The 16,238-nt window shown below is 34.1% G+C and overlaps 1 protein-coding gene across 15 annotated transcripts in view; it reads left to right on the top strand.

The window, feature by feature from the left end:
- pHCl-1 (pH-sensitive chloride channel 1) overlaps positions 1-16,238 on the top strand; it is an 839,505-nt gene that overhangs the window by 552,267 nt on the left and 271,000 nt on the right. For 13 of the 15 annotated variants that reach the window (XM_081749495.1, XM_081749485.1, XM_081749494.1 and 10 more), the window contains 2 exons: positions 2,446-2,511; positions 11,152-11,196. The exons of the other annotated variants lie outside the window; for them this stretch is intronic. In XM_081749495.1, coding sequence (XP_081605621.1) covers positions 2,446-2,511; positions 11,152-11,196 — 111 coding nt within the window. The remainder of the gene's footprint in view (positions 1-2,445; positions 2,512-11,151; positions 11,197-16,238) is intronic. 15 annotated transcript variants of the gene reach the window in all.

Below are 16,238 nucleotides of genomic sequence, written 5' to 3'. Positions count from 1 at the left end.
CAATTATTGCTCAAATGTTTCCTGAATTGAATATATTGTACGATGGATATAGATTTTGTAACAGTTACCTGTTCTTAATAACTCTGCTGACAGCATAAAAATTGCAAGAAGAATCACAGTATGATTGGTACAGTGTACACAGTGTAAGTATCCGAATAAGTGTGGCAAAAGACAGGAGCTAGACAAGACGAAATAGATGCTATGGAGAGTGATTTGAAGTACAAATTATAAAATGAATTTCAATAGCATTTGATACATCAACGCGAAATTAAGAAAGTTTGACTCTTCAGTTAAAATACATTTACTTTTACAGCGCTTCTTCCAGAAGACAAGAAAATGGAAGTCACGGAACATAGAAGGAGTGTGTCAGCATTTCCAATAGAAATTACTGGAGAAGGGTGGTTATTTCCTGAGACTCGTGTAACCGAGTCATACATCTCAATACAGGTCAACCATCCTCCGATAAATGTAAATTGGTAGTGTCTTCTCCAATTAGGAACTGTATATCCCACGTCTTTCACTTTCAGAGGATTTTTTTCACTCGAAACATCGGTTTACTAAACAGCTGATAGTTTGTAGAAGACGCAATACAACTTTCACGATCTTTTCTTACGTTCTGCATCCTAGTTGTTAGGCGTCAGACAAGAAAAGAATGGGAAATAAGACCACCTGAAATCTTGTAGGTAATTGCTTGCAACTTAGTGTGTACAGTTTTATTATGTTCCCCTGGAATGTGTTAACAGATATTGTCATTTATACTTTTACAGTTATTAATCCTTGTTTATTGAGAGAGCCAATATCAACCAGATTTGGTTCTCTAGTTTTGAAAACCTGTATAAGTTGCATTGTAATAGTGTTTTTCAGAAAACTGAAAAGCAAAGAAATGTGGATCCTGCTTTTCATATAATAATCTTGTTTTTCATATTTCACTGCTTATTTCTTAGAGACATGTAAAAATAATAATTTTCCATTAATCTATGATGAACTTCAGATAAAGATTTTGAGTAAGTGAAATTATTTCTTGTTACCAATATGGATTATTTACGAGGGTAAGTCAAAAATTATCCACAATCAAGCTATGACTTTTTCTCACGTTGTTCATACTAACATTGTTCATGACATTGTTCATTTATTGTTGTGTTGTCGTGGTCATGCTATGAAAGGTTGGACCTGATTCCATTCCTCCATTTATCTTCCTTTTGTTGCAGATAGAGCACGGCCGCTCCATTGGAAGTTTGCACCAGAGAGGAACAGCGACCAGTAATCCGGTTTTTGTGGTCGGAAGATGTATCAGGGGCTGCAATCCATCAGAGACTTTCGGCACAATACCGGAAAAGTGTCTTGCCACAACAGTGTGTCTACGAATGGATTGAAAAATTCGAAAATTGTCGCACAAGTGTTACGCACGAGGAAGGAGCCATAGATGGTCGTCCTCGTGCGTAACACTTTTCCTACCATTTTTGAATTTTTCATGGATTTCATGAATAAATTTCTGCCGCTGATACGAGTACACCTTCCAACCACGTTCCTCTTCGGTGCAAACTTCTAATGGAGCGGCCATGATCTATCTGCAACAAAAGGAAGACAAATGGAGGAATCAGGTCCAAACTTTCATAGCATGACCACAACAACACAACAATAAATGAACAATGTCATGAACAATGTGAGAAAAGTTATAGCTTGATTGTGGATAATTTTTGACTTACCCTCGTAAATAATCCATATTGGTAACAAGAAATAATTTCACTTACTCGAAATCTTTATCTGAAATTCATCATAGATTAATGGAAAATTATTATTTGTACGTGTCTCTAAGAAATAATCAGTAAAGTATTGAAAACAAGATTATGAAAAGCAGGATCCGTATTTCTTTGCTTCCTTGCTTGAGGACAGAGGTTAAAGAAAATTTATAAGTACATTGCGGATAATTCTAGACTTACCCTCGTATGTGTTCGTTAGTTTCAAGAAAGAATTAAATAGAATATTAGGGTTTTCAATACTAGTTTTAAACCTTTGAAATTACGTACTTATATTTCTTGAATTTAGATTAGATTAACTGAAGCTATGTAATCATATTCCACAGCAAATTGTAATCTTCCGAATTTACTCCCAGCTCAATATTGTTATTTTAAATATTCAAAATTCGTGTATCTTCATTTTAGTGTTCAGTTTTGAATTATAACGTGAAGAGGACATCCACTGCTTTCTTCTGGAGAATAAGATGAAATATAATTTCATAGAAAATTTTCAAACATTATTACTTCCTTACCTTCCTAAATGTATATTCTTATGGTGACATATTCTTAGCAATGTATCGAATTGTCTTCTATAGCAACTAATGTAGATTGACTTGTAGTAAGATCTTTTCCAGTAGTATCAATATTTGTGTAGATAGATGATTACCAACAGTTGAATTATAAAGATATTAATATATATTTATTGCAGCATGGCGGAATATTCTCACACACCTTCTACAACTTTGGGGCTTGACTGTCCAGAAGACAAAGATTGGTGAGTTTAAGATATCAAATCCTCAATTCATTCTATTTAATTTCCGTTCAGTTCAAAACATCTAAATTTCCCTCTCTGAGTGTCTCCGTTTCTCTGTTATCTTTCCTTCGCAAAAAACATTTCTTTTTGTTCAAAAAAGAGTTTATTGTTTTTATTTCAAAAAAGCCTTTTCTTGCACAATCACCAAAGTCTATTGTTTCAAAAATGATTTTCTTATATATTATTCTGCTTGCTTTTTAACAAAAGAACATCGTTAGATTTCTTAAGAATTTCTCTGATCATAATTATGTTTTATTGTTATCGGTATTACGTCATCGAAATATTATTTCATTTTATTAATTAAACACATATTAATTCATTTTTGTTTCAAAATCAAATTAATTTCCGAATCATCTTTGAAAACTAAGTTTCAAATTTTTGTAGAAAATTTTAAAATCATAGAATTTTCCTTGTATGCAAATATGCATAAAACATTGATAGGTTGAATGTTTTACAATAGTCATTGTCTTAAAGATTAACAAAAATCACAATCATCAGCATCAGCAATTAATATTTTTATCTTTTCGGCTACGAAAGGATGACGGTTGATAAGACACATTTTCAATTAATATGTTTGTTTAAATAGTGCAAGTTTAATTTTTCTGGTTGTGAAATTAGGTAGTGTATTATTTTTTAAAGATAATGTTTGTACATTTCATTTTTCATAATTCTGAAGTAATTATACCACAGAGATTTTAATTAATGTTAGTTCGAGTTGATTTTGAATTTAACGCCTCTTTCAGCAGCGAGGCTATATGAGACGAGACCTACTGAGTAGCGTGGATTTCGAACCACATGAGATCCCATCGGAAATCGATTAATGTTAATTTTCTATCTCTGAAAAAGCTATATTTGAAACAAGTTATTTTGGTGCAGTCATTCGAACATCGAACAATGTTTCCAAGTGTTGGATGCAACATTGTTGCACATAGAATCTATATCAATAGCGTGATTTTGATACAGGTTGAAAGTATTTGAGAACAAGATCCTGAGACTAATATTCGGACCCAAGAGGAACGGGAATGGGGAATGGCAGAAACTTCATAAGGAGAAGGTGCATAATTTATATCGTTTAGCAAACATTGTTGGGGTCATCACGTCTAGGAGGCTCAGGTGGGGAGGTCATTTAGCCAGAATAGAATGGAAAAAGTAAGAACGCTTTCAAAGTCTTAACTGGAAGACCAATCGGAAAACGACCACCCTAGGTGCAGATGGGAGGAAAATGTTAAGATGGATCTCGTAGAAATAGGAATACAAAGTAAAAACTGGATCAAGTTGGCTAAGGATAGAAGTCAATGGACACCTCTTGTGAACGCGGTATTGAACCTCCGGGTTTTATAGGCCATAGAGTTAGTTAGTTCAGTTAATATAAAAACATTAAAATAGTTTTTTGTAAAATGCATACATGAGAATGTGTGATGTTAATCATAACTGTAACATAGAACTTACAATAGTTCATTCTGATTTATTTGCTTTATTTGGCTTTCCAAAAGAATTTTCACGACAAATTGAATATGCAGAAACAATTACTTGCACTAATAACACAAAAGTCCTAATGGCACAATCAAAAGCACAAGTACACATACTGAATTTATTAAAAATAATTCAAAAGTATACATAAAAGGAATATATATTGACTGTATCATAGCCCGAAAATGTATATTATCAATCCTTATCCTTAACATTTGAAAGATCTGAGAAATTTAATACAGCTGAAATTACATGTTTCTTCCAATTATTTTCCATCCTGTGTTTATTTATAAGGTTTCTCTGTGAACTGTGAAATGTTACAAAGTAAAATTCTGAATCAGGATTACCACGCAGTATAGGAAAACGAGGAAAACTGTTAAATTTGCTATTGATGTACTTGCACAAGCACTGACGTTAATATTTGTCACTATTCGTGACAATATCACTAACTGGTCTAAGTGGCATCAGACGACCACTATGGTCTGTAAGTTCTGAACAGCTGCAATTAAAAGTTTAAGTACCACTGTGACATGTACAAGGATTTACATGATGATCTGCTTTTCTTTCCAATTCTACATTCTTTCGTATGACAATAGTGTGTGTTAGACAATATATACCGTATATATAATCCGTTCAAAGTTTCAATTTACAAGGAAAATTCTAAGATTGACAAATATTCATGATAATTTCCATATTCATTCAATATAAGAAATTGTTACTTGGCACTCGTTATATTTTCTTCAGAAACAACCCTTTTGAGATATCAAGAATTAAAAAAAATAACTAATATTTAATTGAATTTCTGTTGTGTTGTTTACATATTATGTTCTTCACCTCTTCTTTTTCTTAGTTTCAATGCAAATTCATTATTTCTGTATTATTTTGAGTTCCCACTAATTCACTGTTGAGCATCATGCGACATGCTCCCTCTCTCCTAATAGAAACAGTCACCTACTTGCATTTAAAAAGCATGGATATTTGGTATTTTAGTTAGTGATATTTTTAAACCTTTAATAATAGTGATTTACTTGAGAAATCACAATTTTGAAAACTAACAGTCTGAGACTTATTTTCATTAGTTAGTCAAGTTGGTTCTTAGTGCGTGACTTTCTTGACCACTTCCAGCCCTTGTCTTAGTCTAGTGGATAGTATGCATGATTTTGGTGCACGAGCATCTAGTTCCATTCCAGATGGAAAAGCCACCCGATGATTCAGATTCCATTTTACCTCAAGACTCGTCTTATACATGTATTCTCTTTGCTGAGAATAGACAAAAATATAAATAACCAATAATCCTTTATAACTTGTATCTAATTTTTAAGTCGAGGAAACTACCATGATGGAGGGAATCAAGTACAAACATAGACCATGTTGTAGAAACTTAGGGATGGGCAAAACCGGTTTTATAAAAACCGGAAACCGGTTTCTAAAAAAAGCGAAACTCGAAAACCGACATTTCGGTTTCCTCCAAAACTGGTTTGGTTTTTTCACCGAAACCGGTTTCGGTTTCCTTCAAATCCGGTTCGGTGAAAAGTTTTGGAAAACACAAAAAACTATTTCTGTGGAAACGGATTCGGTTTTCGGAGAACAACCAAACACTATTCTGATCAGAAATATAACAAATTTTGAAAAAAAACCGGAACCGGTTTTGAAGAAAACCGAAACCGGTTTCGGTGAAAAACTGAAAACCGAAAAACCGATTTTTGTGCCCACCACTAGTAGAAATACAATAGAGTATCTAAAACTCGACACTCGACAACACGGTAGTCCGGATAACTCGACCACACCCTGGTAGGGCGAATAAACTCCGCGCGCAGACCCGTTCAAGGCCATTGCCCACGTGCGTGTGCCCCCTCTTCTCGCATTTCTTATCTCGGATCACACTCCCACTCCTCCACCATGTGTCTGGTGCCGGCGCGCGGTCAGTCCTTCAGTCTACCTGCAACCTTTGACAAGGTTAGTCGATTTCTTAAGGGTATTTGGGCAGTTTATTGTCTGTTCTATTCTCAATCAACCAATACATACAAGTACAGTACTGTATTTTCCTGAGAAAACACTCGTACTTATTATTTTTTAACCACATTCCCCATAACCTGGCATTTTCACAAACTCGGCCACATTTCGGTTTACATTAGACCGAATTTTCCGGATTCTACTGTATATGAGAATCTTAAATCATAGAAATTCAGCATAGTTCAAAAACATTATTTATTTAACTATCATCAGATACAGCTCAGAAGCCATTTATATTGGATATCTAACAAAACCAATAATAATTTTAAGGAAACGTCCTGTTTAGTAGGTACCATCCCGATATTTGCTTAATAGGATTGAGGAAATCCTGGAAAATCCCAGTGAGGATGGTCGGGAGCGGCTAGCAACATTCATCGGAATAATAGAAGCAAGAAAAGGTAAAATAAACGTGCCTGCGTGAAAGAACGGAAAGTTTTTCTCGACATCACTAAAATGTAGCATATGTCGTTGTTTGACGGGTGTTTCAATTGTTAAGTGTCACCTATATTCTCAGAGAAAATGACACAAGTGAGTTGGATTGTTTTATAAGAGAAGAAAGAATGTAGGTGAAATGTAAGGTAAAACCTTTAAGATACATCAATCATTTGTCTGCAAAGCAATTACATTTATGAAGAAAATGTACAAATTTATGCCAAGTTACAAAATGTTAAGGGTCCGGACCCGTGAACAACCTACGTGAGTGAGCCTCGGTGTCCTGCTCTACGTTATATGAATCTGCATTCACTTATACATTCCTTATATATTGAGAAATTAAATCAAATATTTCTGACAACGATATGTGCTAGATATTTCTGACAACGATATTGGAAATTATAGTACCTGAAACTCAAGAAACGTACAACAAACTTCTGTTGGGAGATTTACTTAAGAATATCCAAACTTTTGAAGAAGAAAAACACAAAATTAAAAGTATTTCCTGCTTTTCCAGATACTGTGGCACGAGCAAAAAACGAACAACTGAAATATCCGACAAAATGGCATTGAAATGTTCATAAATATCAAAATTAGACTTAAATTTTATCTTAGGGATAACTTTGACGGATAAGTTGTTTTATACAAATTAGTCATTTTTCTTGCTATCCGAGAGGTCTGTTCATCTTATTATTTTGCCTTTCTTAAACGAAGGAATAGGCAACCAAAATATTAGGTAATGAGCGAAAACCCTATATTATGAAAATTACCTTTAAAAAGGTGAACACCTTTTTTCATATCCAGTAATTTCGCCTTGCCAAATATTCCCCATCTATTGTCAGTATTAAGTGGCACCACATTTTAAATAATAATAATAATACATGTGAGTACATGTGTACGTAACTGATAATAAAATACATATGTCATAATCAAGACGAAAATAGGAATTTATATTTCGCACCTCAGAATTGAGTTAAAAATTCTCTGTCAAAGAATGTTGTATTATATTCCCAGAATGAGATATAGTTTACATTTCAAGTTACAGGAAGCAAATGATTGTGTTAATCCATTGCCTGAAGACAAAACAAAACTGTTCGATTGTGTGTATTGCCACGTTGATTGTTGATCTCGTAGAAGAGAGGTGAAAGGTATTTAGTGGAAGAGCTTCCTTTGTTGACTTCTCTGAAGGCTGTTTATTTGTGTGTTGCCGTGTTTGCTCCAAGGGAGGTGGTTGGTTAGTTACACAACGCGGTTGTTTTCTCTCTTTGTTACTCTGACGCTGCAAGCGTTGGCGGAGGGGAGTTTCGAAGCTGTTACTTTCCAAGTGGAGAGTCTGTGTGAGTGTGGCAATGTTTTGATACCACGGTCAGTTACAGCGTAATATGGGCAATGGAATAGATATTGTTTTATCCACAACAGCGCTCCATGTGCACTGTATATCAATTCATTTTGGATTTATGGTTCCTGGGAGACTTAAACATGATCAGCGACCATGTTTCACACAATGCAATAGCCTCCAACCGGGTTGGGACGGAATTAAAACCGAATGTTATAAATAGAGTGTCGAAAAGATAAATCATCCAGAATGTATTACACTTTCCGGACTCGTCCTTCTACGTTAAATGCATACATATATTTGAAATATAAATATCGAATGAAAATATAACTTGAGGTTGTATACACTTCTGGATAAGTGGTGAACGTCACCACATTTGGTGCTGAATGCTCATATTCACCTCGCAGAGGAAGCTCGTGTATAGTTTATGCTAACGTGAAGTCCTACTTCTCATATAGCCCCGGTGCTGAAGAAGGAGGCTAGTTCTTAAAACAATCTACCAATAGGTTCTGACCATCTTGTGGCTAAGTTATCATATCGGACACTCGCATTCAGTTATTTACAGGATTTCATTCGATTTGAATTTCAAGTCAGAATGTAGACATAAATTTAATACCTGAGCGACGATGGTTCAGCGATAGAGCGTTCATCTCTGGTACATGTGGTCTTTGGTTCGATCCCAGCTCGCGCAAGTGAGTTGTGGTGGACAAACACCGTGTACATGGTTTTCTCCGGGTTCTCCCGCGTCCTCCCACTTTCTTCATTCCACCATTTTATTCAATTCTCATCATCACCGCCTCCTTTAGCGTAGCCAGCATAACCGTAGGATGTAAAACTTAAAGATTTAATTTAATTTCATTTTCTTAGTCAAATACTCTCTAGTAAGAGAGGCTGTATTAGACTTGAGCCTATATTTTATAATTCACATGAAACAGAAATAAATACCTGTAGAGATTGTTTCCCCTTATCCTTTGTATCACAGCATGTGGTGGATTATTTTGTGAAAACCCTTCAATAATTCTGAAAGTACTAGATTATATCTAACGAAATATGAATTATAACCTTAGTGTTATGATTAATTATTTTAACAGTTTTGGGAAGTTCAATAAGGGAATTACAAATTCTGTTACCTCGTTACTCTTATGATTTTAAACGTCATTCACTTTATTTTACTTAAAAATTATTGAAGATTATAAGAGTAAGCACTTACTGATGTATTGTTTACAAAGGCTACAAAACTAATCCTTGTCTTTGAGCTATTGTTGATATGAATTGATATTTCAGGAGAAATGAAGCAGAGACGCGAACACAAATATTTACAAAGTAAACGCTATGCACATGTAAGGTTATATTTTTGTTCATCGGGAGAGTCAACGAACTTTGAAAATTCGTGACTGAATTATCTGTATGTGTGTTTGTGTGTGTGTGTGTGTGTGTGTTATTAGCTATTTTTTTTCAATTTTGAGACCTCCATTCGATGGAGCATCAAAAATTATCTAAAAGAAGTTATGTTTTTTTTTGGGGGGGGGGTTACTCTTCCTCAGATATTGGCCAAAAAGTTCCAATTTCGAGAGACTTAAGGAGTCATATCGAAATTTCGAAAAAAAATAATTATTTTTAAGTTTGTTCTTGCAATGCTCTTCGAGCATTCTCAACTGTTTTTCTTTAAATTCTGCTCTAATGTGCTAGAATTGGGAACAACTCCCTTTGTCCACTGATGAACTTCCTCGACGTTGGAGCTGGAGAATATCATATTAAGTTATAGATCCGTGTCCCACTCAGCCTAGCTGATGAAAACGGGTATCGAAGCCCTGATCAATCAACCATTACACAAATTGCTATTATATGTATACTATTATATCAGTGTTTTTAAACTGCTGATATTTTTTTTAAAAAAATAAGCAAGACGTTATTTCTACAATAATGATATTTTATTTCCACAGGATATTGCATAGCTTCATCTGATTCTGAATAAAATTATTGCGTCTGATAGAAACTGATGAATTTAATGTCGTTGTTGAGACAAATGTTGTAACGGGAAACTATTTCTTGCATCCTTTGTCATAGAAGGATGCCATCTGTCATGATAAGCAAATCTGTACTGCTTCTTTCATGTCATCAACCCTTTTGGAATTTTTAAGGTAAATTCTAGACTTTCAGTCAAGTAGCTACTACATCATTATTTATCCTAGGATCATGGTTAGTACCTTATTCTCTTCAGAATAAAGCAACCTTCCAAACGATACCATTCGCATATCAGTATGAAAATCCAGTAGTAATAGATGTTATATGGACGTTTCAAAATAATATACCATTATCCTGAAAGGGTTAATTTATCGAAATATCTGCCAGAAGAAAATTTCTTCAGATGAACAAATAGGTAAAACTCGCTTCTGCTGAGTCCACAGTACACAACTGGAGATAAATTGTTTTATTTCTGCTAATCTTAGAAGCCAGTGATATATAAGAAACAATAATCAGTTGTTTGAATTACATATGGATTAATTTAATAATGCAATGGCTACACGCAGAAATATATGATGAATATCTTGACGTTCGAGAGAGATAAATCCTATGAATTTCGTATGATGTGTCATCTTTCATTACTTTATGACACACAATTAACTATAATAAAATGAACTTGCTTTTATGTATCTTTGTATATTGAATATGATAGAATATTGTTGACTCATAATGTACGCCCACTTAAGTATCTTCTTGTTTAGAAAAGTGGTTAGATATCTTTTATTTGAAGACTCCGTGCTCTCTGAGTGCGTATGTAGATGTCTTTTCGCTTCGTCTATTTGTTACATATCCGGGTTATAGGTAAGCACAGAATCTTCAAAATAGATGATACTAGAAAATCTACCGCTTTATCTGAACAAGAGTTACGTATTACTATAAAATACATTACTTTTACAATATATTACAAATTGTTAACTTTCGTACATCAAAAATGTTGTTCAATAAATTCGTCCATATTTTCTCTTCTACTAGTAACTTATGTATTGATATGCCATTGAGTTCTCAGTATGTGTATTGATAATTAATGAACTCCTGTAATTTATGCAACCCATTTTAGATCAAAACGCGTGTTTTTAAAGGATCATTTTTTGTAAGTCAAGATTGTACAACGAAAGTTGTTTCTTATGATTTTGCCATCACGCTTATTTACATTTGCATCACATCACTTTCATTTTTTCTTCATTTCTTCACCTTCACACTCTGAAAAGTTAATTATTTTTTTTCTACATAAGAGTTCACCGTATTTTGTTTTTAACATGTAAGGATTACGAATACTATACGTTTATTTTGTTACTAGAGGGATATTTTTTCTTTTTTATTTACAGTGAAACAAGAAACATAACCGTCCAAGAATGCCTAAACAATTGGTGGTGAGTGATTTTGTTTTGCGATGCCGAGTGTGTGACATTTCAATCAATAAAACAAAACAATTAAACACTGCTTTTCAGCTTCCTTTTGATTTTTGTTTGTAAAATTTTGGCGATATTTTACAAGAATGCTGTGCATTTTTAAAAACTTTCATTTTCTATATAATTAATGTTTTGTATCTACTAACACTGAAATAATTTTAATGCACTTCGTGTGCCTTTTGGATGCTGGATAAGTCTAGAGATCTGAACGCTGTAATTTATTACGAAGACCTTTTTGGATCAAAAGATCCAATATATTTCAATAAAAAATTTTCTTGTAAGCCTTATATCTGGAGAACTACATATAGTGTAGCCAAACTCAAACTAATCAGTATGATGTGCTTATTCCAAAGAAAATAAGGAAACTCGATTTAGGGGACGTTCAAAAATTTTGTGGTCCCTGATACATAAACTAATTATTGGTCAAGATCGCAATCTTTGATCAATTTTTGGGTTTTCCTAAATTCTTGTTAATACACGTTTTTCTTTTTTATCTAGAGACTCGGTATTAGCATATGTGTTCTTCCTTATAATATTTTTTGATCATAATATTTTGTTTACCACATATGTTAATAGATTGTTTGATCCTAAATTTGAAAATGACATTGATTTTTATGAATATAAAGAATATCCGTAAACTGGCGCAATCTTGTCTTTACCGACAGTTTCTTTTAAGGGCGGATAATGATACTCTTGTAATATCACTGCGTTCTTTACATGTGTGTATATTGCTCTACGTAAATCTTGCGTACATTAATAAAAGTCTTAGGCATATATGCAAATAAATTCCACACGGAAGGAAAATAGTTTCCGAGAGAAAATAGATAATACATTAAAACTAAAATCACACACTGTAGTATTACTATGTTTTGTAATTTAAATTAATGTTCGTAACTTGCACAATCTTTACAAAACTTTCCTTTAAAGGCAAGGAAAGAAGATATTAGGATAAACATTCTATCTAATGCCAAGAGTCGAGTTTCAATGGAATTCACGGATGCGCTTTGGCTGATATTAAGTTTTTCAATGTACTTGTTTTCGCAATGATGTCCAAAGGAATTGGGGGAAGTGTACAAGAACTAAAGGCGCACCATTTATTTCTTTGTGCCCTTCAATTCAACGTGAAAAGTGTATTTGGACAATTCTAAGGAAGGGGGTAACGTGAAACTGTATGAGTTTAGAAAAGGCCACAGTATTGACTACAAAACAAACACGCATGTAAAATACCCGTTAGATCTTAGCTAGAATTTGGAGCAAATTGGGAACGCTTCTTTTGATTAACACTGAGTTCTCAGATCTCTAAAGACTGCCTGTTTTAGTATTTAATTTCTTATAATACGATTAATGAATGTTAAATTTAATAGTTGAATAATGCTAACATAATTCATGCTTTTGAGCTTGAATGTATTTCTAGGCATTGCGACTTACGTACTTTAACTTGATTGGTAGAATTCTGAGCTGCGTTTCTTTTATTTTTCTCTAACTTGTATCTATTTCTGACTTTTCATTTTGATTTTATCAGTTCGTTTTCTAAAATCTGGTTTAAATGATTCGTTTCTGTTTATCTATACTTGTGCAAAACTGTTAATTGGAACAAACTAAATCTCGAAAAATAGTAACAGTGCGAGCAACAAATTATTTCATAAATTTTAGGTACTGACAATATGCAGACAAAGAAAAGTGTAAGCGAGGTATGATTCCTGCAAAACATTGAAAGAAAGTTTCGTCAAATACTTGATTCATTATTATCAGAGTATCGTATCAAAATGGCACTTCTTACGACGAAATTTTCTAAGTGCATTTTATGTTAGATAGAAAAAAAGTAATTGAATACTCTTACAATATAATAAACTCGTCTTCTAAGGACACAATTTCTAAGCTGCAACACAATAAACAAACAACAAATTCAGGGTAAGATGTGCGCATGCAAAGCTCACAGGTTTCGATAATGGAACAACTTTTGTGGTTTGTTCTTAAGAAATGTAGCTTCAAGTTCGAACTGGAGCAAATAGACTGAGATTTTTATCCTGCAGAAGTGTTTTGTGGTAATACGTAGCTGTTGGTTAATCCAAAAATACTAGGAGTAGATAAAATCAAACAGAATCTATGACCAATATGTGTTAGGAGTCTTAAGCAGGATCACGAGTGCCAGTTTCCGTTAGAAGTTTGTGCTCTCAAACGCATTAGCTCGTATATTTTTGAAGAACCAACACATATATGCTAAGATCCACATCATGAAGTCCAGTTGAAGCCATCTTCTTTGATAGTTTTAGTTACTGGTTCTGGATTACCGAGTAAATGAAATTAGCTCTTAGTATTGACATTGTTTAACTATGATAGATGTCTGGATTTGGCTTCTATTACGAAAGCAACAGCTTCGAGAATGTATCTTGGGAGTAATAAGCAGCCTGTAATATCTGCCGGCTTGCTTTGTCAGATTACAATCTGAACCCTCTTGAGGGGAACTGGGACACCCAGTATAATCCAAAGCAACTCACCCAAAACTTGCCAAACTATCTGATATATTGTGAGAAGAGTAGTGAAATATAGGACCTGCAGATCTTCATCCTAAATCCTTTAACAAATTTGTTCCACAAGATGTCTACCGTGGTCGCAGCAAATGTGTTGCTTGAACCTTTAAAGGTAATTGATAGCACAGATCAAATTATCTTAGGGTAAGTTGCGTAGAATTATGGTGATTATTTCTTTTGTTAGAAAATTAATATTTGGATTTTGATTCCTAAACTTTATGCTTCATACTCGAATGAAGTGACCTGAAGCAACTGTAAGGCTCATTGAATAATAGCAGATTAGTAACTATTGTCATAGGTCATACAACATTCAACATTTCACATTTGACACAGTATAAAAGAAACTCTGGAAGAAAACCAAATTCTTATTTAGAACGAAACATGAACACAACATTTTTATTGAATCGTAGGCGATGAAATGTTCCAATTGGATCTTACAGAGTTCTAGGAACTTAAAAATGTTTCTGTTAAGGAAATGCTATGTGGTCCGAATAGGAACAATCTTAAAATGAGGGGGCTAATTAATTGGATACGATGAATCCAAACTAAACTGTACCAATATTTCCAACAAACATATGGTTTGGAGTTATCCATGTATAAGACATCTATCTTCTATTGGCCAATTGTAGACGTTCTGAATCGATTACTGCCCTCAATCAACTCTGATTCATGTCCGAATTTAAGTGTCTAGTCATACTTTAAAAGCTCGAAATGCATAACACTCTTCTAATCCCAGAAAATATACACCATGACTACTTCCGGAGTTATTAACGATAGTTTATTTTATCTGAAGAACTATTTTCGTACCATACTTCTGCGTTTCCGTATTTCACTGCCCAAGATAGTCTGTTTCATAAAACAATCGTTGGCGTTATATTTTAACAGAAAATCACCGAAAGAATTACAGAGATTTTCGCTCAATAACTTTTTGCTTTAATACTATAAATGTTTATGTCTCGTGTGTGTTTATTACATGTTCAATTCTCAACTCATAGTCTACTACTCAACATTATGAATTTATTACCATCCAATGTTTATCAAGAAATATAGTCACTCAACGTTAAGAGGTCTCAAAAGTTTCAACATCCAACCATCATTCAAAACTGAGGGATGATAAAGTACTCTTCTTTCTTCAATATCCTTAGTTTAACTATTTAAGCATGACATCAAAACTAATGTTATTTCGTTACTAACAAATCACATGGACTTTTGAAAACTCCTTTTCTGCCATATTATCTATCAGATCAACTGCCACGGATTACTCAAGCAAGGTGTTGTTTCAAGTACACGTCGAAAGTTAGAAAAAAATATATTGAATATTTAGAGCGCTTAATAAATTTGTAGAACCTATAAATGTATTTTATGTATTTGTTTTATTGCAGCCATCCTTTTTTCTCGCCGAAATATACGTCATCGCTGGGAAACTGTCAATATGTGTCGGCAGGGTGAGTGAGTGATTACGTCATCGAGTGATGTCAGTTGTCATTAGATACTGCAGATTCCTTTTCCTTCTCAATCCTTCTTGCTATTACTAACAAATAGGCTGAGTGGCTTAGTTAGTTTTTTTTTATTTAGTTGTAATTCAAGACTTCACTTAGGGAGCGATTACAAGGAGTCAGAAGAATATTACGATTGAAAATTGAAAATGAATTTCATAATATTACTTATTTTACACAATATTTATATACTTAAAGGATGATATTCCCAAACTGTTTTGTTTTACGACACTCTTAGTGTCGCGATTTGCTCGTCATTTATAGAGGAGCATAGGCCAGAGTGCGAGACACACAGTATCAGAATCAGTGTCCATTTTTCCTCATCCCTTTGAATATCATAAAGCGTATCAAACATTAAGTTAAATTATCTCCTCTTTATACAACCAGTGACCAGTTCATTCAGAAACTGTCTGCGTGTTGTAGTACTGTTGCATATACGCAGTTCCACTTCACTTTATTTCATTCATACCTCCGTAATTAATAACTTCTACACATACATGTTTGTGAACACAAGTGTAAAGGAGAGCTCCTCCGTGGCTAAGCGGTTAGCCTACGCGCCTTTGGTGTGGGAAAGTCGGGTTCGATTCCCGGCGGGAGCTCATGTGCTTATGTGGTTCGGATTCCAAGTTAATCAGTAGGTTCCGTCTCATATAGCCTCGCTGCTGAAAGGGACGTTAAACTCAAAATCGACATCAACAAGTGTAAATGAATAATCGGGAGACACGTTGTCACAGTCTATTTAAAAGGTATCATGGTGGCCTGATGGGACTAGGGATATCTTGAGGAAAGACAGCCAACTGTCGATTTACTCTTTATTTACATGGTTGCATGGAGAAGCTCTGAACTAATTTAGTTTCTGCGTGACAAAAGGACAGATAAACATAAGCCCGTAAAATTAGACAATTTGAGAGAAGGTGAATCAGACTACCGTGCACCGTGAAAATAATTCTACCTGAAGTAGGAAAAGAAATATTAA

Source organism: Thermobia domestica, chromosome 2 (genome assembly GCF_964235325.1).
Source record: "Thermobia domestica chromosome 2, izTheDome1.hap1.1, whole genome shotgun sequence".
NCBI lineage: Eukaryota > Metazoa > Arthropoda > Insecta > Zygentoma > Lepismatidae > Thermobia > Thermobia domestica.
The sequence above is the reverse complement of the archived record's forward strand: the minus strand, read 5'-3'. Positions and strand labels throughout refer to the sequence as shown.